At 52.4% G+C, this 26,993-nt stretch overlaps 1 protein-coding gene across 3 annotated transcripts; it reads right to left on the bottom strand.

Moving 5' to 3' along the window:
• Positions 1 to 423: 423 nt before the first annotated feature.
• Positions 424 to 26,993, bottom strand: LOC112301356 (complement C3-like). Of its 3 annotated transcripts, XM_024556786.4 has the most exons (41): positions 26,864 to 26,993; positions 26,516 to 26,723; positions 25,867 to 26,041; positions 25,635 to 25,705; positions 25,452 to 25,540; positions 25,295 to 25,377; positions 24,976 to 25,063; positions 24,104 to 24,206; positions 23,878 to 23,998; positions 23,497 to 23,612; positions 22,710 to 22,850; positions 22,417 to 22,626; positions 22,001 to 22,210; positions 21,547 to 21,708; positions 21,157 to 21,286; positions 20,012 to 20,092; positions 18,503 to 18,700; positions 18,211 to 18,322; positions 17,859 to 17,947; positions 17,624 to 17,763; positions 17,031 to 17,237; positions 16,337 to 16,388; positions 16,078 to 16,164; positions 15,725 to 15,928; positions 14,434 to 14,509; positions 14,022 to 14,190; positions 9,945 to 10,040; positions 9,625 to 9,778; positions 8,611 to 8,789; positions 8,297 to 8,455; positions 7,110 to 7,169; positions 6,092 to 6,182; positions 4,735 to 4,780; positions 3,616 to 3,703; positions 3,245 to 3,331; positions 2,912 to 3,017; positions 2,386 to 2,475; positions 2,058 to 2,144; positions 1,883 to 1,972; positions 1,653 to 1,788; positions 424 to 1,019 (listed from the first exon to the last, which is right to left on the bottom strand). In XM_024556786.4, the coding sequence occupies exons 1-41, from the start codon at positions 26,932 to 26,934 to the stop codon at positions 887 to 889; spliced, it is 4,995 nt and encodes a 1,664-aa protein (XP_024412554.2). In that variant the 5' UTR covers positions 26,935 to 26,993; the 3' UTR covers positions 424 to 886. The 3 variants fall into 3 exon arrangements, 2 of the variants coding, with proteins under 2 accessions (XP_024412554.2, XP_053767985.1); XM_053912010.2 differs by lacking the exon at positions 26,864 to 26,993 and having other exon boundaries at positions 25,867 to 26,007; positions 26,516 to 26,649; XR_008425216.1 differs by lacking the exons at positions 424 to 1,019; positions 1,653 to 1,788; positions 1,883 to 1,972; ... (1 more) ...; positions 2,386 to 2,475; positions 2,912 to 3,017 and having other exon boundaries at positions 4,685 to 4,780.

The following is a 26,993-nucleotide window of genomic DNA, read 5'->3' as shown; positions in this document are numbered from 1 at the left end:
CCCTCTCACCCTCTCCCTCTTTCATACTCCAAGTTCAAACCACCCTGGATGTCTTGCAGTCCCTCCAGCACTCCTGGGGTGTGTGTCCCTGGGCCCGCATGGGCTGCTCCCTTGGCTTGTCAGGATCCCCCACTCCCACCCCTGCCCACACTGATGAAACTCATTCATCTTCTCCTGCCCCTGTCTTGGCTCCTCAATTGCTTGGGGTAGCCTGTCAAGCTTCCATCAGGTACAGGGTGGACACTAAACTCATTCATCAATTTATTCATTCACAATAATTTCTGAAGCATCTACTGTATACCTGCTCCCTTGCAGTAGGAACTGGGAATATTGCCATGAGCAAGACAGATACAGCCCCGGTCTTCAGGAGCTGACATTGTTGGGCAGGGGAAACACTCATTTAACAACCAAACTAATAGATATCATATACAATATCTTTATAAGTGTTATTGAGGAAATAAAACAGAATAAGGAAAGAAAGAGTGATGGGAGGGGGTCTATTTTAGATATATGATTAAATCAAGTATCTTTGAGGAGGTGACATTTAAACACCTCCTCCAAATAAGGGAAGGGTTTGTTATGCAGATATCTGGAGGACGGAGGTACCTGGTAGAGGGAACTGTGAGTGCAAAGGTCCTGAGGTAGGAGTTGACTTGGGCATTGAAAAGACACAAAGAAGGCCAGTGTGATTGGAATGGAGTAGGAGAGAAGGAGGGGGCAGGTGCAGGCAGTTCCAGGGCAGGCTGTGCAGGGCCCCGCTGAACGTCGGAACAGGAACAGATGTCTGGAGCTTGGGTATGGTATTCCACACTCTTCATCTGAGGTTAAGCCCAGTGGCCTGGGCCTGCTTGGAGACAACCCTGACAGCCACAGATGCCTCAGGGTCTCAAGACTCGCAGCCATGGGTGCTCACGTATTCTGAAAATCCCTCCAGCTGGTCCAGTAATTCCTTCTTTTCCGTGTCTCCTTGCACTGGCCAATGCATGAGGAATGTCTCCTTGCCCAGGACGTAGGTATAACTGTGGCGAGGGAAGGAAGGAGGGTGAGGAGAGCCTGGTGCCCCCAGAGGCATGGAGACTTCCCTGCCTTCCCGTCTGCCCTGGTTGGCAGCCTCTCAGATCCTCAGTCTGTGGTGTCTACTCCACAGAACCATCTTGGATCCCCAAGCCTCTAGGCCAGGGGTGTCCAACCCGCAGCCTGCAGGCCGCATGTGGCCCAGGATGGCTTAGAATGTGTCCCAACACAACATCATAAATTTACTTAAAACATTATGAGGTGTTTTTGTTTTTGTTAGTGTTTGTGTATTTAATGTGTGGCCCAAGACAACTCTTCTTCCAGTGTGGCCCAGAGACACCAAAAGGTTGAACACCCCTGCATTAGTCCATTTATCTGGGGATTAAAAAAGGCTCCCCTTCTTCTGACTCTACTACCCTCTGTTGGAAAACCAAATCTACATATACATCTACAACGCCTCTGCGAGCGCGGTGCTTCCCGGAGCTGTGCAGCGCACAGCCTGCGCCGCCATTCAGTGCGGCTGCAAAACCCAAGTCTCCTGCTGCCAGCTGCCGTATCGATCTTGACACCCGGGACTGGGCTGTGGTAGGAAGGGGGCCCAGGCCCAAGTGCCCAGGGCAGCAGGGGGCCCCACGCACTCCAACTTGACTCTCCACAGGTCTGATGCCTGGCCCATGATGAGGTATGACTCTTGTTCTTGCAGGTCCAGAGAATCAATGCAGGTGGCGTGGATGACAAATTTCTTCATGGTGTTTGGCATGACAGCGTCCGTGCCTGGAGGAGGAGACCGGGTGAGGGGACATGCCCAGGCCTGGCCCTCCCCCACAATGGGCCCCCAGAGTAGGGACCCACACCGCCTGGGACTTACCACTCTTGATGATGGCTTGGAGTTGCATGTTGTAGTAGACGTAGGGGTTGGAGGCAGAGGCCTCCACGTTCGCCAGCCTGGCCTTGTACACTGGGGAAGGGGGACAGAGGGGCTTGTGTTGGTGGCTGGCCGGCAGGTGGGCCTCCTCCTGCCTCCTGCCATACCCGAAACTCACCAAAGTCCACGCCTGCCTCACAAGCCGCCTCCTGGAGCTCTTCCTGCCTTAGTCGGTTGCTGTTTTTCCTCAGGGTTGGGCACAGTTCTGGAGGGTGAGGGTGCCAGCTGCTCTGGCTGCACTGGGGAAGGGGCTTCCTTCCCTCAGACCCCCATCCGGTCCCAGGTCCCTGGGTCTGGCCTTTCTCCAACTTCTGTCTGTCTCTATATTCCTATCTCGCTGGGTCTCCCTCTGTCTACACTCAGCCCAGCCAGCACTCAGGAGGTGACAAAAGACTCCTTGGACCCCTAGCCTGGCAGCCCTGGCCCTCACGTCTCCATGGCCTCACCTTCGGCACATCTGCAGGCGTCTTTGTGGCAGATCTTCCGCAGGTGAGATCGCTCTGTGGGCAGGTTGTAGAAGGAGCTGCACCTCCGAGCTGCGAGAGCAGGAGAGTGCCTTGGGCTGGCGGTCCTGTGGGCCAAGTGCCCGCCAGGCCCACTCCCAAATTTTCGTCTGCCCGAAGCGCCACCCCACAGAACCCGCCCCACCTGGCCTGGCCCAGCCCTCCCTCACTAGGTCCCTCCCCCTTGAAAATCCCTCCCCTTCTTGCCTAGCCCATGCCCAGCAGGCCATACCCAATCCTTTCTAACCCCCTACCCCTTTGACCATCTAGGAAGGCCACACTCACTGTCACTATATGCTTTCAGGGTCCTTTCAGCACCCTCCTTCCCCCACCCCCATGCCCAGGCTCTTCTCAGTCATGGCCTATTTCACCTTCCTTGCCCGGCTCCTCTACCCTCCCCTTTGGCCTTGCCCTTCGCAGTCCTCTCCTCATTGCGGGACATGCTTCCACCCCAGAAACCCCAGCTCACAAGGCTCATAGTAGTCATAGATGGTGACTTGGGCGGCCTGCAGGAACTCCGCCTGCAGCATCTTGTGGACCCGGAAGCCCAGCACCGTGTTTTCACTGTGGGAGAGCTGGGGGAGGGAGTCCTGTTTGAGCTGACCAGGGCCACTGGCCATGGGAAACTGACCATGGGGCCTTGGTCATAAGCACTGATCACACGTGCGGCCTTGACGACCAAGGCGCTGACCTCAGATGGGGCATGACCTCTGGCAACACCACCCAGAAGGACCTTGCTGACCATAGGCTCTCTTCCCACTGGGCTGCCCACAAGCCTCTGGTGGACACCGGCCCTCCTCACCTTCTCCAGGTAGAGGACCACGCTGCTGTCGCTGGATCTCGTATTGGTCTCGTACTGGAAAGCGTACATCTCCACGTCACTTGTGAGCTGGGGCACAGGGGGAGACTGCAGGTTAGCAGAGGCCCCCAAGGCCCGCAGCCCTAGGAACTTGAGTCAGTGTGAAGTAATACTCAGAACTCCCTGTCTTTGCCCAATCAACCCCAGTGCTGGGGAAGCCGAGGCACAATCAGGGCAAGGACTAGCTGGGTTTAGGCAGAGAGACACCAGAAGTGACCGTGGGGCACTGACAAGGGATAGATTCTGCCCCGTGTCAGCACTGGGAGTGTGGGGTGTGGCCAGGGCTCAGCAGTGGGAAGTGGGACCTACATTACCTGTTTGAGGTCGTCATGGTTGGGGTAGAAACCAGTGAGCAGCGAAACCTCCATGATGGTCATTGTGGCCTCTCGATCGCCCTGGAACCTGGGAATTTCAGAGCTCCAGTCTCTTCCTCCTGCCTCCCCCTCTCCCATGCTCCCACTGCCATCATATCTCGCCTGGACCAGTGCACCGGCCTCCTCCTGGGAATCCCCATCACTCCTCTGCCCCGCAAAGCAGACAGCTTGAACAAACAGGAATCTGATATGCCATATCCTTGTTTAGCAACTTTTACCAAACGCCTTGTCTCGCCCTTTCACTTCACCTTCTTCCACTCCAGCCTTCATTTGATTGCTCTTAAGTGTCAGTCTCTCTCTTGCCACTGGACTTTTGCACATGCTGTTTTCTCAGCCTGGAATCCTCATTTCTCCCTCTTTGCCCTGAAACATCCTTTGATCTTTGGGATCTCAGCTGGTGAGTCACTCCCTGTGGTAAGCCTTGTCCTGTTCCAAGACTAGAGCATTCTTTAATTTGCCCTCCTGTAGCTTCTTGGACCTTTTTTTTTTTTTTTTTTTTGCCACATTCAGTCATAGTTGTCACTTTACATTGATTCTGGGTGATTATTTTGTTATTGTCTGTCTCCCCTGATATGCTGTGAACTCCACCAGGCAGGGAGCGGCTGCCTTGTTCACATCTGTGCCTCCAGCTCTTAGAAGAGAGCCCGACACTCAGTAGGCCCTCTGTACATGCTTTTCATTTGGGGCAGACCTGGGAGAGGGCATTTGGGAGAGAGCAGGACTGGGTTGGGCTGGGGTGTCTAGAAACAATGAAGGATGAGGATGAGGAAGAGCCGTGGGGCTGGGAGCCAGCTCTGGGTGTCTGGGGCATGTTCACCGTGGTGGAGGCAGTCATCCCAGGACGCAGCAGGATTGGGGCAGGATGGTAGACAAGCATGGAAGGGCAGGGGAGGGACAGAATGGGGGTGGGCAGGGGAGGGCAGGATGGGAGGTAAGATGAAGGGGAAAGCATGGAGGGGCAGGCTTAGATGGTTCCCACCCTCCACTCAGTACACAGGAGTCTGGATACCAGGAAGTGAGGCCTTCCTCCCGCCTAGTCCAAGATCATGGTGCCCTGACCTTGCTTCCATCCGGAGTTGGAAAGTCTCTCCCCCCTTTTTATTTTCTGCAGAGAAAAGGCAGAAGTTTAGAGGTTGAGCAAAACAGCCTTTGGAGCTAGCTTTCTGGGTTCAAATTCTGACTCTGCTTTGTGACTTAGGGCAAGTTGCTTAACCTCTCTGTGCTTTGGTTTCCGATTCTATAAATGGGATCATAATATTCCCAACCCACCAGGGTGTTGTAAGGATTAAGTGAGTTAGTACAAATAAAGCATTTAACACAGCATCTGATCAGTGATTTATAACCGTGTATTATTATTATTATTATTATATGTCAAGAAATGGGGCCCAAACCAAAGCCTTGGTCACTTTTGGTCCCTGAAAGTCCTGGTCCTGGGGAGACTTTTTCCTCCTACGCCTACAGTGAGCTCCCACTGACAGAGTCCCCCCAAGAAGGAGCATCCTCCTTCTTGGTCCCCCAGACTGGGAACTCTAGAATCGCACCATTTCTAACCAGAGCCACATCCTCCCCATCGTGTCCTGTTGAACTAGTGCAGCCTCCTCCCCCTTCGTCTCCTAGTTCCCACTCTTGCCCTCTACAGTCTGTGTCCCCCACAGCCACCAGAGAGAGCCTCCCCAAACCCATGCTAGGTCACATCCCTCCTCTGCTCAGAAGTCTCTATGGCTCCCACTACACTCTGACCCCAAACTGAAGTGCCAGCAAGTGGTACAGTAACACAAGTGGTACTGTGGCCAACAAGTACCTGGACCATCTGCCTCTGTCACCTCTCCACCTTTTTCTCCTAAAACTCTACCCGTTGCTTCTCTGTAGCCACACTGACCTCCTTGCTGTTCCTCAAACCAGGTGAGCTCATTATTGCCTCAGGTGCCTTTGCACTTGCTGCTCTGCCTGTTTGGAATATTTTTCCCTTTGATCCTCCACGGTTCACCCTCAGAGTTCTTTCCTGTCTCAGCTCAAATGCCACCTCCGTAGAGAGCTTCTTCTGGATCACCTCCAAGGCTATATCATTTTTTTCCTGCTTTATTTTGTATGGTACTTATCATCAACTGCTATTATACCATATACTTATTTTTACAATGTCATTTATGTTATAAATATATAACAGTAGAGAAATAATATATTTTTATGGTTGTATCATTGTTTGTCTCTCCCTATGAGAATGGGGCTTCAGGAGAAGAGGAGATATTTTTCTTGTTTATGCCTATGTTCCCAGGGCCAGGAGACAGGGCATGGCCTATAGCAAATGCTCAATAAATATTTATTGAATGTCTGAATAAAGCAATAAATGTATTTATTGAAACATAGCTAAAATAAAAAACAAAAACGAAGGGTTGGGCATCCTTGGGTCCAGGCTTACCTTTCAGGGCACTTCGAAGAGTAGCATTCAGGTGATACAGGTTGCAGGTGGCCTCCCCGGTCTCTGGGAATCTGTAGTACATGGTCAGAATCTGCCAGGGCAGGGAAGGTGTCAGAGCCCATTCACACCCATTCCCTTTCCTTCTCGGGCCAGTCCTTGCCTGCCCAGGTCGCTGCCCCTGTGGGGAATTCACAGCCAAGTCTGCCCCCTCAGTTACTGAGTGCAGTGACCAGAAAACTCCATGAAGCCTAGACCAGCTCTGTGTACTAGAGTCTTCTGCAGTGATGGCAATGGTCTCGGTGTGTCCTGTCTGTGTGGGAGCCATTTGCCACATATGGCTATTGAGCCTGTGAAATGTGGCTGGTGTGACTGAGGGAGTGAATTTTAAGTCATGTTTAATTTTAATGAATTTAAATTTAACTGAGGCTCAAGGAAAAGTGTGACATGCCCAAAGTCACACAATGACCAGAATTCAACCATAACTCCATTGCTGGAAACCTGAGGACAGGCTGCCCTAAAATTGGTGCACAAGAGGGCTGTTCTCATTGGCTCAGGGCATGGGGCCCAGGGCAATGGAGTTGCTGGCTCAGATAGTGGAGGAAGGGTGGAGTTAGCCTCTGAGGATTGGGAAGCACCCTGGAGGGAGACTCTTCCCTTGGGGGGATAAGGAAGGAGACACCCCTCCAGGCACTCAGCATGGGAAGGGCAGAGAGGTCCAGTGACCTTTGACCTCTACCTTCTTTGACTCTTGCCACAGTGAAAACTTTCTCAGGCTCTATTTCCCCACCTGTTCCATGGAGTCCATATTTTTTTACCAACTTCCCCTGGGGTGGGGGTGGGAGTTGCAGTGTCTTTAGTTTGGCTCATAGCAAATAGTAGTGCCCTAAATAGTAGATTTTATTTTTTTCCTGATTTCAATATTGTCTTGGAGTCTAAACTTGTCTCTAGCAACTATGGGACCAACTAAGGGGACCCTGGGCTCCAGCTAATGATCTCAGGGATGGGACACCTGACCTACCGAGATGGTTCCTCTCCCTCTGCCGCTGGCTTTGATCTCTAAGTCGTCTTGAGCAGAGAACTGAAAGGAAGGGAGAAGAGGATTTGAGGGCAAAGGAAACAGCAAAACATGGCTCATTGCAGTGGTGGGTGGGGAGGAAAGATAATTTTACTTTTCCTGCCTGATAGAGGATTTGTGGTGTCTACTCCATCACAAACCACTACAACTGCCAACCCAGGCTGTGTCCTGATGTGTACCTCTCCAATCTGACACTTGGCAGTGTCTCCAGAGTTCCCCGTGGGAGAAAGCCCCCTGCACAATGCTTCTCCCTGGCACCTCTGCATCTACTCTTGTTTCCCTCATATGTTCTTCCCTCAGGAGCCAGAGCAAAATTTTACAAATTCACATTCAATCACATCACTTCTAATTAAACCTCACTGCTATTCTTGGAAAACTCCTGCCTCATGCTCTTTGTGCCCACTCTTTCCTCTGCCTAGATATCCACAAGGGTCACTCCTTTCTTTCCTTAAGGTCTTTGCCCAAATGCCACTTATTGGTGAGACCATTCCAGCCCATCCTATTTAAAATTTCACTCCTTGATGTCCCCATCCCCTTTACTGCTTAATCCCCCCCAATAGCTCTTGCCACCATTTAACCCACTACATATTCTACTTATTCACATCTCCTTATTGTCTGTTTTCTTCACCAAAATATAAAATTCGACAGGGATTCTGTTGTCTTTTTCATGGTCATATTCCTAGCACCTAGAACAATGCCTGGTACACAGTAAGTGCTCAATAAAGATACATCAAATGAGTGAGGCTAAATAGCATCCCCTTCATGGAGTAAGGTCGTGGAGATGACCTTACTCCCCACACCCAGGTTGTTTTCACCTTCAAACGTTCATTTATTTTTCCTGTTTTTATAAGCTTAAAGTAGAATATGTTGATTATCTGACTGTCTTTCTAGACTTAAGTTCCATGAGAGCAGGGACCACAGATATTTCATAATGTACCCCCATGCTCAGGAGAATGCTTGACACACAGTAGGCGCTCAGAACATGTTTGTAGAACAAATGAATTAATGCATAGACAGCATAGCTAGTGGTGTGAGATAATCTCAGGGAAGAGGTTGGCAGGGACGTGATTCTTGGCCCCATCCCAGTATCACCTCTGTGTGGACTTCCCGTCTGCCCCTGAGTGCCTTACCTTTGCTGACCGCTGCTGGTAAGCGTTGTTTTGATTGATAACCCACTTCACACTCAAGGATCTCCTGGGAGCGCTGATGTGGACGTGGAGATCCTGGACACCTTCGAAGGGGACAGCTTCGCAAAAGCGGGTGAGGGCCTCGATGGCCACCACTGTGGTCTGGGTGTTGGGACGGGGTTCGGATCAGCACCAGGGACAGCGCCCCCGGGACCCTGGGCGACGGGTCAGCACCACGGACAGCGCCAGCTGTCCCGGACTGCATCAGGGCTACCGCCCCCTCCCCCGAAACTCCACCCTTCCGAGGCCTCGAGCACCTGGGTGGACTTGAAGCCTCCTCCCAGCTCCCGCTTCTCCAGCAGCCACTTGGCGATGGCTTGCGTCTCATTATGCAAACCCAGCTCCAGCTTCTGCATCAGCGCATAGGCCGTGGCCTCAATGGTATACAGGGAAGTCCTGACCCTGTCTTTGTCCTTTACTGGCCAGTAGTTTTTACCTAGAAGATGCATGCCCACCTTGTCTCCCAGATCTGAGCCCACCTACCTAAATCTGTCCTCTCCTTTTGTCGTCTGGCCCGGTTTTTCACATCTTTACTTTATGCGAAACTCTTTGAGGAAGCATATGAACATTTTTATTTTCAGAACCACTCTGAGACAGACTCTAACTATTTAAAAACGGGGAAACTGGGTTTCCAAGAAGCTTCTCCAGGTCCTTCTAGTCCCACAGAGAGGGAGTTCTCCTAACTCCATTCCTCTTGACTTGGGGAGTGGAAGGGAGGGAATAGGGCCCTTGGGGTGAGGCAGAGCAGGCCATAAGAGGCAGATCCCTTTCAATGCCCCACATTTAATGACCTCTCCATCCTCGACCACACCAAGCACTTTCCCACCTCAGGGCTTTTGCATGTGCCATTCCCTCAATTTGACATGTCCTTGGCCTTTCACAGAGGTGGGCCTTCTCATCTTTCATTCCAGCCGAGGGGGTCCCCTTTTCACAGAGGCTGTCCTAGGCCCCTCAGTCCACACTCCTTTCCCACTGTCATCTCTCCCATCCACTTTGCATTTTTCTTCTCAACACATCTCAGTTTGTAGTTCTCCATTGATTTGTTTGTCTTCTGCCTGATTCCCCCAGGGACGGGGGTGGGGGGGACTTTGAGGGTGGCGACCATATCAGTCTTGTTCACCTTGGTTTCTCAGGGCCTGAGCTCAAGGGTGGGCACGCCATAGGTGCTCAGTAAACACTAAACAATGAGTCATACATTGCTGGATCTCCCTCCCACCACCCCCATGACTGCAGTTAACACATAGCTGCTGAAGAGGCGGCCCCACACTCACTGTGGCTGGCAAAGCTGTCCAGGCGGTCATTGGCTTGGGAGCTGTTGGTGAGAGCCAGAGCATAGGAGGCTATGGCTACGGCAAAGGTTTTCTGAATGTTGGGGAGGCGTCTCTCCAGAAAGCCACGTGCTCTCTCCATGCTGGCCATCAAATCCTGGAGGGCGAGAGAGAGGAGGCTAGAGGGGGCTAGATGATCGAGAGGAAAGGGGTCTGGGAGTTAGAAGAAGGGGGTGGACTGAGAGGGATATGAGGGTGGGGGAGACCTCTGGGTGCAGGGGATATGGCGCCCTGCAGATATTGCCCTCCTTTTTGGGTCTTACCGGTATCTCATGGTGGCACAACTCCTTTCCTTCATCCAGTGCAATCAAAACAAGAGCTGTGAGGGATACGTCGGCCTCGGAGCCTTGGTAGCCACCCTGTGGATGCAGAACCACGCTCATGACCCCTTAGCATCTTGCAGACACCTTCCCCAACCTTTCCTGCCTGACCTTGCAAAGCTCGCAGGTGCTCAACTCTGGGCTGGATGATGCTGAAAGCAGGAGAGAGAGACAGAGAGAGAGAGAGATTTGACTGTGTGGGATCTGCCTTACTAATAAGAGTGAACAGCCATAGAGAGTGCTGTGCCAAGCTTGCTGTGCTATCTCAGAGCATTCTTGAAGCAGCTCCATTTTACTGATAAGAAAACTGAGGGTCAGTGATGCAGAGTTTCCCCATTGCTAGTAAATGACTGGCTTAGGGTTCAAACTCCTCTTTAGTTTCTTGACTTCCATCCTCAACCCCAGTGCTGGGTTGAATGATGTCTCCTGCTCCCCCCCAAATTCATGTCTACCCAACACCTTAGAATATAACCTTATTTGGAAATAGAGTCTTTGCAGATGTAATTAGTTAAGTTAAGAGGTCATACTGAACCTAATGACTAGTGTTCTTATAAGAAGGCCATACAAAGACATACAGAAGGAAGCACATTTGAAGATGGAGACAGAGATGGGAATGATGTAGCCACAAGTCAAGGAATGCCAAGGATTTCCAGGAGCCACCAAGCTAGAAGAGGCAAGGAAAGATTCTTCCCTAAGACTTCAGAAGGCACATAGCTCTGCCTCCACACCTTGATTTTGGACTTCTAGTCTCCAGAACTGTGAGAATAAACAAATTTCTGTTGTTTTAAGACACCTAGTTTGTGGCACTTTGTTACATCAACCCTAGGACACTGATATACCCCCACAGTCTCTTCTTCCCACAGAAGCCAACAAAACCTGGGGACTCTTGAATCCAGCTATGTTCCTCCTCCGCTCAGAACCCTCCATGGCTTCCACCTCACTCAGGAAAAATTCAAGTCCTTCCTGCAGCCTCCAGGCCCTGTGCAATCTGTCCCAGCATCTTCCTGTCCTCACCTCTGTGCCCTCCTGACTCTGTTCCAGCCACAGTGACCTCCTCACTGTTCCTCCAACAAATTGGGCACAGCCCAGTCTCGGGGACTTTGCACATGCTCTTCCCTGTGCTTGGAAACCTCTTTCCCTAGTTAGTCACATGACTTGTTCCCTCACCTCCCCAGGTCTTTGTACAAATATCACCTCCTCATGAAGCCTTCCAAAATTATACCCACATCACCTTGTGTTGGGAACCGCCCTGCCTGGTTTCAGAAGCTGTAAACCCCCATGGCTAAGGCTGAGTCAGAGACCTTGGGACCATAAGCCATTAAGGAGACAAAGCTTATCTCCCTGGCAGGAGCGCTGCCCCTGCCCACTTTACTTTACCCTGCTTGGCCCTGAGCCTGACCAGTTAGCCAATGACAGGTAAGATTCCTCAAGGGAGCGATGACCTAAGATAGGTATGGTCACAAAGAAGCCCACAGGGAAGGACTTGGGGGGCCATAGAAAAAGGGGGTGACGGACCCTTGCCCCTCAGCTTTGACATAGCCTGAGTCCTCATTCTGTCTGCAAGAAGTCTCCTAATCTCTTGGCTGCCTTACGTCACCTGCCTGACTTAAGCCTGAAACAATGACAGAGGGTGGTGCAGTCCTGTGCTGGAAAGGGTGGATTCCCCGGAGATCAGGCCTAAGAAAGAATGCAAAAATCCTGTGAAACCTGCTTTGCTAATACCCTCAATTTAAATGATAAGGGTTCAAGCCTGAAATGAGTTTGTTTCCCAAAGTCTTATAGCCCTTTAGCTAATTGACCCTGACTCAGAATAAGCCCTCAGAGTTCTTTGTTATCTATTGTTTGATCCTTACTGCCTGACAACGATTGATGAGCTTTACCTGTATTCCTGTGCAAAGTGAACCCAATAAAGGAAAAGGGTCTTGGCCCTTCTCCTTTGAGAGATCGGCCACCTTTCCTCCCTAAGCAGATCAGGTCTTGGTAGATTTATTCTCATCCGTGGCAGCCGGGGTGGGGGGTGAGCGGGTGCCTGCGGGTGGAGTCCCTCCACAACCTTGATCCTCCTTTTCCTGCATTTTGCCCGATGTCACCTTTAACATGCCAGTGTCATTTTTGTCTACATTATGCTTATTGCCTGTCTGTCCCTCACTAACCTGCCTGCCCCATGAGGATGGCCCAGGGTCACCAGCACTTAAAGGAGTGCCTGGCACATTGTAGGTGCCTGATAAATGTTCATTGGAGGAAAGAAGCTCCGACCTGCGAGCATGTGAAACCTGTGTTTGTAAGTCCTTTCTGCATCACCTGCCTGTACCATGTCAGGTTCTCACTCACACAGTCCTCCCGACTCTTTAAGTCCTCCCTTCCTTTGGGGGTGCAATCTGACTTTGCTGGATTCACTCATTCATCCAGAGTTTTATTCAGAAAACATTTGCCAACTACAATGAACTAGATCTGCTTCCCTCCCTGGAAGGACTCACAGCATAGAAAAAGAAAACCCTGACTAGACTGTTTTAAATCTTCACTGAGGCCCCCAAGGGTCTGTAGGCCCTAGGACATGACATCTGTTCCCCCTCTCAGGCTCTGGTGGCAATGGTCTCTTTTCTCTCTCCTCAAACATGCCAGAGCCACATGCCAGAGCCACAGGCCCTTTGCACATGCTGTTCTCTTTGCTTGCAGCTCCCTCCCAATTCTTCCCCTCACCTACTCTTATTCCTTCTTCAAGCTTCCTCTTTATTGTTACTTCTTTTTTTCCTGTGTAACTATATACAAATGTTTATTCATTGGTATTAGGAGTTGGGTCCGTTGACAGCAGAAAACCTTAGTGCCCAGAAAACTGACAGACACTTTGGGGTGGACACTCACTGAGGGACACACAGGAGAAAGGTCCAGTGGTCCATCCTCTTTTAGGGGGCTAGTGTGGTGTGGCCACCAGGCCACGCAGCTCCTGTGGCCACCCTTGTAAACAGGCCTGGCTCCTGGTAGAGCTTCTGGAGGACTTGGAGGCCGAGGTGTCACAGAGCTTTAGTCTGTGTATTGCCACTTCCTTTTGCAGGCTTCCCCTGCCACCTCCAGGTCCAAGCATGGACCCTATTAAATACTCTCTCCAGGTATTTATCTCCCATGGAACACAGCCAACTGTGACTTAAACAATCAATAGCTATAATTGTTTGGTGAACTTCTGCCTTCCTCTCCCTGCCCCGAGCTTGTGAGTTCTTCGAGGCAGGGGCTATAAAGGTCCAAATGTCTTTTTTTCTTTTTCGTTTTTTTTTAAGCCCTGTCTTCCCCTCTGCTTATCACAAGACCTGGCACACAGCAGTTGTTGGATAAATATTTGTTGAATTGTTGGATGAATAAATGAATGAATGATGTGATAGGTGCAATGATAGAGACAGGCACAAACCTGGTATTCAGGGGGGACATCCTGGAGGAGGCAATGTTCGAGCTAAATCTAATATGATAACAGTTTGGCTAGACAAAGAAAAAAAAGGATGAGGTGTGGGTATTCCATGCAGAGAGGGCAGCATGAGCAAAGACACGGAAGTGAATAGGAGGGACCCATGAGCCAGTAGTGAGGGGTAAGGCTTGGGAAGAGATGCAGAAGAGAGGACTATTGTAGAGAGACAGTGTTGTAGGCAGCTTGAGCCACAGAAGGTGTTGAGCTGGAGAGGACTCCCAGTCTGTTTGGAAGCTGTTTCTCAAGACTCGTGTGGAGGAGCACTTGGGAGAGATGGGTGTGTTGGCTGGGGGACAGGGAAGACTTGGGCCCAGTGAGAAGGGGGCCGGATGGATGACTGCTTGAGTTGAGGGTAAGGGAGAGATGGGGTCCTAGATGTACCCAGCCTCCTTCACATTGTAAAAGAGTTCAAGGGAGCAAGGGGAGACAAGGCTGGCTGCTGGGCCTCGGCTGTTTCCTTTTCTCATTCTACCTGAGAACAGGCCAGGGGCCTGAAATTCCCTATCAGTGCTGCAGAGCCCTGGGTTTTGTTTGAACAACTCAGGAGGGGGTGGGGGCGTGGGCACCTGCATGGATGCCATGATCACCGGGCCCTCCTCCAAGAAGTGGCCATCCTCTGCCTGCCTCTGGCTGATGACCCACTTGGCAATACCACAGAGAGACTGCAGGTCGATCACACTGGTGGTTGTGATGGAGTAGGCCAGCACGTAAACGCGGAACACATAGCTAGTGAGCCTGTTGGGGAGGGCGAGGGGGAAAGTGATTACTGGGAACGGCAGTGAGGGGGTTCTAAGACAGGGGCATCTGCATTATGCAGGCCTACCCCAGGGACCACACTGCTTCAGACTGACTGACCCCTCACTTGTGTGGAATGCTGCTGGCCCGCAGGCTGTCTGCCCCACAGGCTGCCTGTCCCCAGACCCCACAGCGTGGATGCTCCTGGGGTCATCAAGCCCCAGGCTGGCCCCGTGTTCTTACCAGGTGCTTCCTGGCTTTCCCTTGTGGATGTGGTAGGTACCGTCTGGGCTCCGGTGGGTCAGCATCCGGGTATATCCTGGGGAAGCACAAGGTGAGGTCTTGCAGGGAGATTGGGTGTTGGGGTGTGCTGGGAAGTTATCAGGCATAGTCTGGAGGGGCAGGGTGTGGGGATGACTTGGGGGTGCATTCCATTTATGTACAACCTGGAGGAGGGGACTTATAAACTGTATAAACTGGGAGCTGTGGGGCCCGGGTGTAAGCGAAGGTCACAGCCAGCCATGACCACGAGAGCAGCATGCAGTTGCATCCAGGAGACACCTGGGAAACCACCCATCTGGGGAAGGGTGAGACTGGGACTTGCTGCTCAGAGGGATCTCGGAAGGTGAAACCCAGGAAAGGGTGTCCCCTGGGGGGCCACTAGCTGGGCATTTTCTCGGGGATCTTTTTGGGCTGGAAATTAGGGGTGTCAGCATGTCTGTGTTGCCTTGAAGAGTGGTCCTGGTGTAGTCTGGTGGGGACACCTATCAGGTGTATTCTCAGCGTTGTTCTTTGGGTGTTATCTGAAGGTTCCTGGAGGGTTCCCTGAGTGTAACATCAGGGGTGATGGTGTCTGGGTGTCCCTGGGATTACTGTTGAGAGCATCTGAATGGAGAGTTGGTGTCTGAGAGCAACCAGGGAGAGGGGAGTCAATGTCCAAATCAACTTGAGGGCTCTGGGTGTAACTAGGGTCATTCACCTCCGGTTGTTACCTGGGGTTTTGGATGTCACCTGGGGAGGTGTCAGCATTCAGGTGTAACTGGGTGGGGGGAAGCCAGTGCCTGGGATTATTCTGGAGCTTTCTGCTTGGGGGTTCCCGAGGGTTGACCCAGGACTTGGCACTGACGGGTGCAACCTGGGGCAGGGTGTGCCTGTAACAGAACCTTCAGGGTTGTTGCTTGGGGGTAAACCAGTGTGTATATTGTCAGATTATAACCTGGGAAGGGGGTCTGGGTGAAGAAATAACCTGAGGGCCATTGTTGGGGGTCACCTGGGAGACTTTGTGTCATGCTGTCATCTGGGAGAGGGTCAGAGTTCAAGAGCTGACCCTTTTGAACTGGGCTGACTATTTGGGGTCACTGTTTGGGGGTCACCTGTGGATTGGTATCAGCTTGTCCTCTGGGAGAGGAGCCAGAGTTGGGTGTCATTGTCTGGGAGGGTAATGGGGCCTCCCCCAAACCCAGAGGTACCTCAGTCACCCTCCCAGAGAGACCCGGACACCCTCATGCAGGTCACAGGATGGCACAGTGCTCACCGCTGACAATGTTCTTCATCACTTGGTCCCTGTGCTCCACCCCAACCTTGCCCCACTGGCCCGTAGCATCTAAGTAGCGGGTCAGGATGATTGCAGGTGTCAAGCGGCTCAGCGTCTGCTCGGGGCAGCCAGTCGGGAGACTCAGCAGCTCGTGTGTTTCTTTGGAAGTCAGGCTGCCCAGGATTGTCTCACCAAGGATGTCACCTGTCAGGTGGGCAGGGTCACCCTGGGAATGGCCTGAGCCACCGTGGCTTTCTGATCACAAGGACACTCCCAGCCCCCCCTGCTGCTGTGCCCTGGAGGACCCGCTTCCTCCTCCCCCTGCCCCCAGGCGCCAGCTGTGCCCTAAGCACCTTGGACGCTGACAAACACTTCTGCTTCTGTATTGGGCATCTTGTCCAGAAGGTCTTGTCGTGGCACCAGCTCCATCTGGGTCTGACCTGAGCCGACACAACCTTCTGTGACAAGCGGATTCTGGGGCTGGGGAGGTCAGAAGGCACAGAGCCCAGGAGGAGCTTGGACTGCCCACCTGGCCTGAGACCCTCATTTTAACCCTTCCCTCTGCCCTGGCGTGTCCCCAGGATCCCACATGCCCCTGCAGACCCCACAAACCTTGGGGATTCAGGACGATGCTGTAGGATATTTTTTCTATATTCCCCCCTGCCTGTGGGAGGCAATGAGGAAACAAGTTAAAACAACAGTGATAATGATAATCACAATGACAATAAAAGGAAGCATTGCTTAGCTAATGAGAGCACAGACATTGGAGCCCTGGTACCTAAGTTCAAATCCCAGCTCTTCTGCTTCCTAGCTGTGTGATCTTGTGCAAATTACTTAACCTGTCTGTCCCTCAGTTTTCTCATCCATACAAGGGCGAGAATAATAGTTCCTACATCCTAGGGTTATTTTGAGGGTTCAATGAGTTAATATTCTTAAAATACTATACTGTAGGGGCTAACTGTGTTTTGTTAAGAAAACCAAGTACTACTGATGGGTCACACATGGATTGTGTGTAATTTTCTCAGCTCTGTGATTATTCGTGGGCATGATGATTACCCGCATTCTGTAAGTGAGAAAATGGGGGCTCAGAGAAGTTAAGTGAGTTGCCCAGGATCACACAACAGAGACAGGATTTGAGTCCAAAGTTGTGAAGTGGGGGCTCTGTGACTGAACTTCCAAATCTAGCCTCTCACCTCACTTCCACCTGGGAGGCCTGCTGGTTGATCCTGGGCCCACCTGCCCCTCATGATCACATAGGGAAGGTCTGCTGTCTGCACTAGAAGCAAGGTGTGGGGGCGTCCATTACCTTGACCAGGAGTGTCTTCCTTATGTGATCCTGGACCCCATTGCCCATGACCTTGACCTCCACGTCCACTTTGCCTATCTCGAGTGGGAGAAGCACAAAAGACACCATCTCGGAGGAGGTGGCTGGCACTACGACCACCTGGCGGTACGGGGCTCCGGGCTTGGATGCGCTGCACAGTGGCTCCTTGTGGGGGAACTCCACGCGGACCTGGGGCAGGGTGGGCCATTGGGGGGTCCTGATGCATGAATGGCCCAGGAGCCTAGAGTCACAGTCCCCTCCTGCCCCCGCCCTGAGAATCCTGAGTAGGTGACAGCCCAGCACAGTGGTCGATGGCAAAGACCCTGCCTGGGTTCAAGCCCCTCTGCTGCTGCTGTGTGATCTCAGGAAGCCCCTGACCACTCTGTGCCTCTGTCTCCCCGTCTCTGAAGAACAACAATGGCACCCACCTGCTGGGGTTGCTGTGAGGTTTACATAAGAAAATACCTTAGAAGTTTTTTAAAAGGCCACCACTTGGTTGGCTCTTTCAAATACTGACACACCCCATGACCCAGTGACAGATGTTTTGGCCCGAGGGGGAGAGCTGGAGGGTTCACCTTGACCTGGCGGGTCATGAGATTATACAGCACAGCTTGGATCTGGACTTGCTCATTCCTGATCACGGAGAAGGGCAGCTTAAGATCCACAAAGAATGACTTCCTAACTGTCAGCTCAAAGGGTTTGGAGACACAGAGACCTAGAACCAGGAGATCTCGTTGAAGTTTAGCAGAAGCCCACTGTCCTGGGCTGGACGTTTTCCCGTTCTCTCAGCATGGGGCTTGTGGGGCTCACCTTTTCCAGCCTTGATGCTGATGGCCACAAACTGCCACGTGGTCATGGAGTCTGGCACATTCACACGGATGTTGTGGTGGGAGGTGCTCCTGGAAGGGGCAGGGCAGGGGGCATCACTGAGCTGGTGCTTCGGGACAGAGCCTCCATCCAGCAGTTACGACCACTCGGAGGGGTTAGCGGATCAGCCCGTGAGAGGCATCACCAGCAGAGGGTCATCATTTTGGGGGAGCCACTGGGATCTGTGTTTCCATCCAGGGAGGCTCCTATCGTAGGACTGTGCTCAGTGGTCGTCCACTGACTGATTCATGCAAGGGCCAGGGGCAAGATGTCGGCACGGGGGTGGGGACCCTACCCCACTGCACTCTTTGGCAGAGTAAATGTCCTCCAGAGCCAGCTTTCAGGGAACAAGGTCCGGACAGGCAGGTCCTCCTGGAAGATGTCTTCAAAGTCCTCATCTTCATCCGCTGCAAGGAGCAGACACAGGTTGGGATTCCTTTGCATTTCTCCCTTGGTTGGCCCAGCAGGCTCCTCAGAAGGGCACCCCATTTTCCCATGGCCCAAATCTCTCCTCGACCTGTTCCATGGCACTCCATGCCTTTTGATGGAGGCCCCCACCCCCATGCCTCCTGCCAGGCCCCACTCACTTGTCCCCAGCACCAGCTGACGCTCCCGGGCCTCCCGAGTCAGGGTCTCAGACAGATGACAGCAGCTCAGGAAAGCAGTGACACAGGCTGGCCCATGGCGCACATGCCGGGTCCTCTCCTCACAGGACAGCCCCACCGGGTTCTCCCGGAGCCCAGCCTCACAGCACTTCTGCTCCAGCTCCGTGTTGAACTTGCTCACTGTGGGCCAGAGTTAGAGGCTGAGGAGGGAGGGAGCAGGATCTGAGGGAGCTGGGAGCCAGCCACCTTGACGCCATGTACACTTGGCCTCTGTTTGGCCATAACCCTGGCAGATGCTGGTCCAAACACATTGTCTGTATCTTCCTCCCAACACTTCACTGAACCCACATGGTGAGTTCTGATCAAGAAGCTGAGTGACAGGGAGGTTGAGTCACTGGTCTAGGGTCACACAGCTCACAAGCAGCAGAGCTGGGACTAGAATCTGAGCTGCTGTTGCTTCCCCTCCCCTGCCCCTCCCTCCTCCTCCTTGTCCTTTTTCTTTTTGACAGGGACTGGTAACGCCATGTTTAGTTATAAAAGATGCCACTGTGACTCCCAAATCTCATTATGTATTTTTAAAAACATAAAGCTTGCTTTAAAGCATGATGTCAAATTGGATGCTTCTAAATTAGCAAACTAAAGGAATGCACTTAAAGATAAAATTACAGCAATATAAAATCTTATTGTCCACCATATAACATGATTAGAATGTCTATAGTTAAATGATATAACTGATCACTACCACAAATAAAACAGCAGTTCATATTATAAACTTTTCTCCAGAAGATATTGAAATTAGAGTTAGGGTTTTACCTAAATTTTTATTAGATTTTACTTATTTCCCCTTTATTTAGATCCACCAACTCCTTAGCTCAAAGAGATGGACACGTCTAGTATCCATAGAATGCATGCTTCTAACACCAACCAGTGGGGCCTCCCGTCTTCCTTGAACTCCAGGCTCAGAGCTAGATACTATCCTTTGGCACTCAGAGACCTTTTCTCCTTTTGTCTACATTTCCTCCTATACCACAGAGGCCTGACATCTAAAAACTACATTTCCCAGACTCTCTTGCTGCAGGAGCTCTGGATGGGATTGGATTCTGCACCTGAGATGCTCTTGTGTAAGATTTGGAGGTGGAATTGAAACCGAGACCGTGTGCCCCACAACAGTGGGAGCTAATGAGTGGGCCTCAGTTTGTGTGTTTTTCATGGGAAAAATTCCATGTTCCACTGCTTACCCACCAGCCTCAGGAGAAATACTGGCAGACATTTCCTGAGATTTCACACCTTGCAAGAATAGCAGTGGGGTGATCCTGAGTCCCTACAAGCAGCCTTCAAACTTCCACTCCTATAGCCCATCAAATAATTTGGAAAGCACAAAACTCCTAGGATTAAGTCCCTTCCTCCCTGCTTCCAGTACCTAGAATGGTTTCAGTTTTCTATCTTAGGTGCTGATGAATACAAAGAAGCACATTGAGCTTTAGCTCCCACCTGCATTCCTCTTGGTCTCCAGGCTCTTCAGGGAGTGGCGGCGGCGGCGACTGGGAGAGGGGCTCTGTGGGCACTGCCAGTCTAGGGGTTAGAGGGAAGAATGAAGACAACTGTCAAGATCATTACCAACAGCCCTGATGATATTTACTGAGTGCCGCCATATGCCCAGTGCTTTGTGTGTATCATCTCATTTTATTCCATGGGTATCCCATAGTCAAGCCTCACCACTTAAAAGCTATGTGGTCTTTAACAAGTTATAACCTCTCTGGGCGGTACTTTCCCCAGCTATGTAAAATGAGCACAGTCACAGTTCTATCAAAGGGATCGTGCATTTAGAAGTACTGAGCACAGGGCTAACTTGTGGTAAATAGAAACTGTTACACACTCCTAGTTGTCCTCAGTATCCATTCTCCTCCCCTCATCTGTGGCAAGTAAACTTCCATCTTTACATATTACTCAGAATGATGAATCCATTTCCCAGCTTCTCTTGCACCAAGGTGGAACCATGTGACTGCGTTCTGGCCAATAAGATGTAAGAGACGTATTTCCCATTTCCCGGCTTCTCCTTCCCTTTCCCTTCCTCCTGCCTCCTGGAATGAGGTCCTGATGAGGTGTATACACAGAAGAGTAAGCTAGAGGGACCCTGAGTCCCAGAATGGCCTCTGGATTCTTACTGAGTGAGAAATAAACTATCTTATTTTAAATTTTTAAATTGATTTAGACAGAGGAATGGGGGCAGAGAGAGAGACGTGTTATTCCACTTACTTATGCATTCACTGGTTGATGCCTGTATGTGTCCCAACTGGGGATCAAACCCGCAACATTGGTGCATTGGGACAACACTCTAACCCACTGAGCTGCCCAGTCAGGCCCATAAACTTCTTACTTAAGCTACTGCTAATTTTATTTTGACACATGTGGCCAAACCTGTATCTTCACTAACACAGAGTGAATTACTTTTATTATTACCCCCATTTTGTGTGCAGAGAGACTGAGACTCCGAGAGGAAGTGCCACTGACCCGTGGTGAGCATTAAGACCCTGCGTTTCAGTCCATCTGTTTGATGCCAAACCTCATGCTCTTAACCACTAGAAAGCACTGCCTCCATGCCTCCCCCGCTGTCCCCTTCCCGCCCCTGCCTGTACCGGTGCTTGCTAGGGTGTCCATCCCTGAGCTTATCTTCAGGTCCAATCCAGCATCCTTGAACACAGCAAGTCTGTCTTTCCCGCTGCCCGCTGTGCAGCCAATGTCGTGCTCCTCCACCACATCCCAGACCTGGCGGCAAGAGAGGAACCTGGGCTTGGTGCCTGTGGGACTCCTCAGGGAAGGCACAGTAGTGCACTGTCACTGCTGGCTCAAATGGTGATTCTCAGACTATCGCCCATCGAGCCCTTACCACCTGCCCATCTCTACGCTGTGCGCTAGCTCCTTGCGTCCTGGCGACCATCAGTGCTGCCCATGTTACAGCTGAAGAAGATGAAGCTCCAGCTGGAATATCCAGGCAACTTTTTGACCCCAAATCCGCATGTTCTCACCTTCTTCTGTGTGAGATTGTGTTTGCTGTTCATGACATAGACAGCCTTGTCCACGGCCACCAGCCCCACTGTGGCCTCTGCATCACCTGTCACCTTTATTTCCACCTGGTTGTTGGGCTCCAAATAATCGAAGTATTCTTCGTTATTTAAGCCAACCTTCAGCTGAGCCAGGAAAAAAAGATATGTCAGAAAAGGGGCTCATAGACTTCCAAGGGGCTCCTCCAAGTCCACTTTCGGTCACACCCTCCATGGCTCTGAGGGCGCATTAGGGAACTCCATCAGGCCATTCCCAACTCTGCACATTTACTTGCCTCATCGCCACGTCCTAGGTGGAGCTTTTAAAGCCACATTTCTGCCTCTTACACTTGCCTGCCCCCAGGCTGGGAGCCCTTGAACTTGGATATGCCCTTGGATATGAAGTTGGATATGTACAACTTCAAGGAGTTTCACTCACCGTCCCCATGCACCTGTCATTCACATCAATCCATATGGAATCGGCCACCAGTTCAGGGTCCTGGCCTGTTCCTCTGGGCAGTAAATAAAAGGCCAGGATGCGGAAGGAGGGCAGCATCTCTGAAGTCACATCGATAGTGGCTGACGTGAAGACACTCCCCTGATGTTGTAACTGCTGTTTGGCAGCCACGATCCGACCCTTACTCAGGACCTTGGAAACCAGGGAAGCCAAGGATGAGAAGGGTAAGGCCAGGCCACAAGAGAGGTCCTCAGCCCTCTTACTTCCGTTCCTTGGCCTGAGCCCACCCCAGGTGATTTCCACCTTCACACCATTTTTCACAGTTCCTCCAACTCAGCTAGCCAAGACTGTTCCAGGGAAAAAATTCCTTGACTCAAGTCCTGTTCCTCGTCCCTCACCAGGATGGTGAAGTGAGTGATCTGCTCCTTGGCTGCGGGGTTCTGATGCCTGGTGTTGAGGCTCAGCTGGATGTTGTTGCCGACTTCGGCACCGAACATCTTCACGTCAATGTGCAAGAAGTTCCCCGACCCATCCTGAGTTGAGTAAGGCCAAGCCGTCATCCTCGCTTCTGCCTGATCCTCTGGCCGAAGATCTTCATCCGTTTTCACCTGGGGAGGTCGATGAGCCACTGACTCTCGACCCGTTCAGTTTACACAACCCCACCAGCACTTCTGCCCCATTGGGCTGGTACCGAAATAGGGAGCTCCTTCATATTTGCATCCGTGTTGATGATCAGAGTGGCCACCCCACTGTCTGAGGTGCACAGTTTTTGGTCTTGGTAGCGAACGGAGACTTTGGAGGCTGGGGACCCGTCCGGGTTTGAGACAAGGACCTGGGGTGGAATGTGGGGTGAGATAAAGGACAGGCCTGCGGGTGGCCTGGCTTGAGAAGTGGGCACGGGGAATGCAACCCGGATAGGACCGCCCTGGGCGGCCGAGCAAGGTGTGCACTGGACACCAGCAGAGACCCCGTTCATGTCAGAGTCTTTAGGGATGGCGCCCCCTGCACAGTTGCAGTGCACAGCCATAGGCCGTGGCCCTGGGTGTTGGTGGGCCCATGGGGAGGGTGGGTGGGGAACCGGGGTGGAGAAGGTAGGAGGAGACATGGAGGGCTCGGGGAAAATGCTGAGTAGGGTTGGTACTAAAGCAGTACTCATCAGACATTGCAAAGCCACCCCAAATGAAAGTATAAAACAGCATGGTTGCTGTGCAAATGTAGCCTCAAGTTAAACCTCTGAGCACCACGTTCCAGCCTGACTGTGACTCCTAAACCCCCACAGAGAAATTCTGGAGCCATCGCTGTAAACCTGGGTTATGACTTAAAACCTTGGGATTGATCTGGGGAGCAGCATGGACTCAGTTCTCAGAAAGATGAGTTGTAGGGGGCAGATGAGTCCAGTGGGGTTTTTATTTCCTTGGGGAGGGCTGTTTGAGGGTGGGGCCCCTGAGTCCTTGGGTGGAGTGGACCCTGACCCTGACCCTAAAGTGGAAGGGCATCCCCGGCTTGAAATACTGAGGTGTCTTGATGAAATTGATGTTGTATGGGGTCCGGACGATCTTCATCCCCGAGGACTCAGCCTGGACCATCTCACCCCCTGTGGAGACAGAGGGACCATGAGGTCTGCAGGGGAGGTTCAATCTGGGGGCAGTGGCAGGGCTGCTGGTGTGGGAGGCCCATCTTGGTGATGACAGGGAAAGACAGTAATGCAATTTCAGCTCCTGCCAGCCCTTCTGGTGCTTTCCCATTTCTCTGATGAGGACTGAGGCAGGAGGTGGCCCGAGGTCACACAGGCAGAATGCCTGGGCTGGGAAAGAACACAGTGTCCTGACCTCAGCTGCGGGCCTGGGTGAGGGTGGCACCTGAGGAGAACACGGTGACGTTGACAAAGATTGAGGCCCCTATGAAGTTCTCTTCTGGACCTTGGAACGCAGACATCAGCACGTCCCTCTGGAGGGAGACATGGCCTTGACCTTTAGAGATCTGCTCTCAGGGCAGGAGAGAGAAGAGAAGGTGGTTTCCTGGGGAGGTAATGGAGGGTTGGGGGAAGGGAGGTAGTGTGGTCGGGAGGGGTCCAAGCTTAGTCACCTCCACCTTCTTCAGGGAGCTTTGAATGGAGATCCAGCGGGAATCCTGCTTCACTCCGAAGATGGCCAGGGCATGCCCGTCCACCGGCTTGTTGAATACATACCTGGGGGAGAGACAGCCGTCCCGCTAGCTCTGAAGCACCCACCCAGCCTCATGTGGCTGCAGAGATGGCCCATGTGATCTCACAGGGCTGCAACGATGGCCATGGGACTTGGGGAGGGGCAGAGGTGGCCCCTGGAAACTTAGGCAGTTTCACTGGTGACCCACAAAATCCTGGAAGGTGGCAAATACATCACATAAAGCCTTGCGGGGTTGTAGATGTGGCTTGTACAGCCTCAGGAGATGGTAACGTTGGCTTGGACAGCCATGTGGAGCCACGTGGCAGCCTGGCCAGCCCATGAGGTGTCTGTGCAGCACGGCACAGCTTCAGGAATGGTCTGTATCATGTTAAGAAGTGCCAGGCACGGCCCTTTCAACCTTAGGTGGACAGCATGGCCTGTGGAGGTGGTCTGTAAATCCCATAAGGCAGAGAGTGTGGCATTTGCAATTTCCTAGTGCTGCAGAGATGATCTGGCCAACCTCACACGTGCCCGAGGTGCCAGTGCAACCTTGTGGGCCTTCAGAGATGGTCGAGACCAGGAAGGGGTGGCACAGGCCATTAGGTAGACCAGGTGGCCTGGACAACCCCGGAAGCCTGAAGGGATGGACTGCACAGCCTCACGGGGGCAGACGTGGTGACCAAGGCTATCTCCTGGGTGTCAAAGGGTGCCTTCTTTATACCCTACGTGCTATAGAAGTGGCCTGCTTCTCTCTACCCTTCAGTTTCTTGGTGTCTTTGGCCCTGTGGCCAGACTAAGGGCGTGGGGACTTACCAGGCCTTGATTTCCACATTCAGAGCTTCATCATTGATGTAGAAAAAGTTCTTTTTTGGGATCAGCCGGACTTCAAAAGATGGGAGCACTGGGTGGAGGAAAGGCAGTGGATACCCCCCAAAGGTCACTGTCCTCCCCCCGCCCATCCTGCTCCTTCCCTGCTGACTCTAGCAACCCCCAAGAATGGGAACACATGGTCCTGTTCACTAGCAGCCAGCTCAGGCCCTGCATGCAGTAGGTGTGCCACAAGACCTTCTTTGCATCTCCAGCCCTGTTTCTGGCGTGTCCCACCTCACCTTCCTCGTCACACTGTGCTCACCATATTCCTTCACCTCAAAGGCTGCCTTGAACTTATGTTTGGCCGCACTGTGGTAACTGGCTTCGATGCTCCAGGTCCCAAAACTGAGGCCAGAAAGTTAGAGATGGAGGCTGAGGAGACCCTCCCTCCCTCTATCCCAGAACTCCCAGCAGGGCACCTGATGAGCTCTGGAAGGTGGAAAGAGCTTGAGAAGAAACCTTCCTTGGCTATCAGGTCCTGGCTGGTCACAGTGATCCCTTCTGGGTTCTGCAGGGACAGGTAGGTGGGTTATGCCCGCAGGCCTGCAGCATGTGACACAAACCCAGTGTCCGAGACCCACCCTGCTAACAGGAGAGGCCACCTTGATGTCCAGAGTGAATGTCCTGGTCACAGGATCCATCCCGTGGTTCAGAGTGAATACCCGGTACTGAACTGGGGGAGAAGATGGGACTGAATTGGATGGAGTTTGGAGAGGGGGTGGTCTCCATGGTCCAGGGCAGCGGGGAGATCTTGGCAGGTGGAGTATGTTGGGTACTGGGGGAGGCTCGGGGTGAGTCAACGCCTGCCCCAGGCCAAATGCCCAGAGGCTGTACCGAAGTGCTCAGGGGTGTAGATGGTCTTGTCTGTCTGGATGAAGATGTAGCCAGCATGGGGAGCCACCAGCACCAGCTTCTCCATGAACGAAGATGTGGAGGTGGGGGTCCAGGCTACCTGGATGATGACATACTGCTGCCCTGGACGTGGGGGGTACACCAGGCTCTCAGGAATCTGGGGAGAGATCCCGCCCCCGCTCAGACCCTCCTGGGGTTTCCATTCCTTGGAGCAAAGCCCTGGGGTGGATCTTGGGAGAAGCAATGGAATGGGGGCCCTCTGTCTCTGCCTTTGGGAGCTAGGTTGCCCTGTGTGGCTGTGCAGTTGGCTCCTGCACAAGGACCTTCAGCCAAGTGGAGATGCAGTGCAGTCCATGCTCAGCTTTCCAAGCCACCAGCAGAGGGCGCCTTTTGTTAATCAGCACAGAGGTAGCCTTTGGGCTAATCACGGCCCTTCTTGAAGCCCAGACTGAGGAGATTTTGGATTTCTAAATGGACAGAACACTGCAGGAGCACTAGGCATATCCAAGTCCTGCATGTGTTCCCTGGTGTCTCCTGTAGGAAGTTCCTCTAGAGTCTTCCCCTCTCTGCTCTTGCTGCTGGCCCAGAGCCTGCCTCCCTTGGTGGCCACCCCTCCTGGCCTGTCACCTACCATCACGGATGTCTGATTCATGAAGTGATTTTCCAGCGAGAGCGTGAGCTGGCTCTTAGCCACCATCGTCTTCTTCATGGGGAAGTCCCACACAGTGAGGGTCACCTGAAGAGTCTCGCTGAGCTGCTGGCTGGAGTCCGAGTGAGCCTGCACGTGGATGTTCTCTGGGCTGCTGACCCGCAGGACTCGGGGGGTCACCAGGACATACCTGCCAGTAGACAAACACAGGGGTGCAGGGGACTCCAGTGGGGGAGGCAACAGCAGAGACAGACAGGGTCCTACTCAGGGCGTCATGACGACGACAGGTGTGCAGGCACTCAGCAGCTTCCCTTAGCCCCCCACACTCACAGTGGCTCAGCGTGGGTGAGGGGGACCCCCAAGAGGAGCAGAATCAAGCCCAGGGACCAGGGCACGTCCATGGCAGCTGGAGGGAGGTGTGGGGCCACTGGTCACAGTTGCTGTTCTTTTGTCCACCCCA

The sequence above is a fragment of the Desmodus rotundus genome, chromosome 9, assembly GCF_022682495.2.
Source record: "Desmodus rotundus isolate HL8 chromosome 9, HLdesRot8A.1, whole genome shotgun sequence".
Lineage (NCBI taxonomy): Eukaryota > Metazoa > Chordata > Mammalia > Chiroptera > Phyllostomidae > Desmodus > Desmodus rotundus.
Note: the sequence above shows the minus strand (reverse complement) of the source record. Positions and strands in the feature narration are given on the sequence as shown.

Bases quoted from the DNA above. Each gene is read 5' to 3' on its own strand.
- LOC112301356 (XM_024556786.4), bottom strand. From the start codon at position 26,934: ATGGACGTGCCCTGGTCCCTGGGCTTGATTCTGCTCCTCTTGGGGGTC. The intron at 15,929-16,077 runs GTGCTTAGGGCA...CCCACCTGACAG, and splicing joins AGTGTTTGTCAGCGTCCAAG to GTGACATCCTTGGTGAGACA. The intron at 3,704-4,734 runs GTCAGGGCACCA...TGAAATTCCCAG, and splicing joins CAACTCCGGATGGAAGCAAG to GTTCCAGGGCGATCGAGAGG.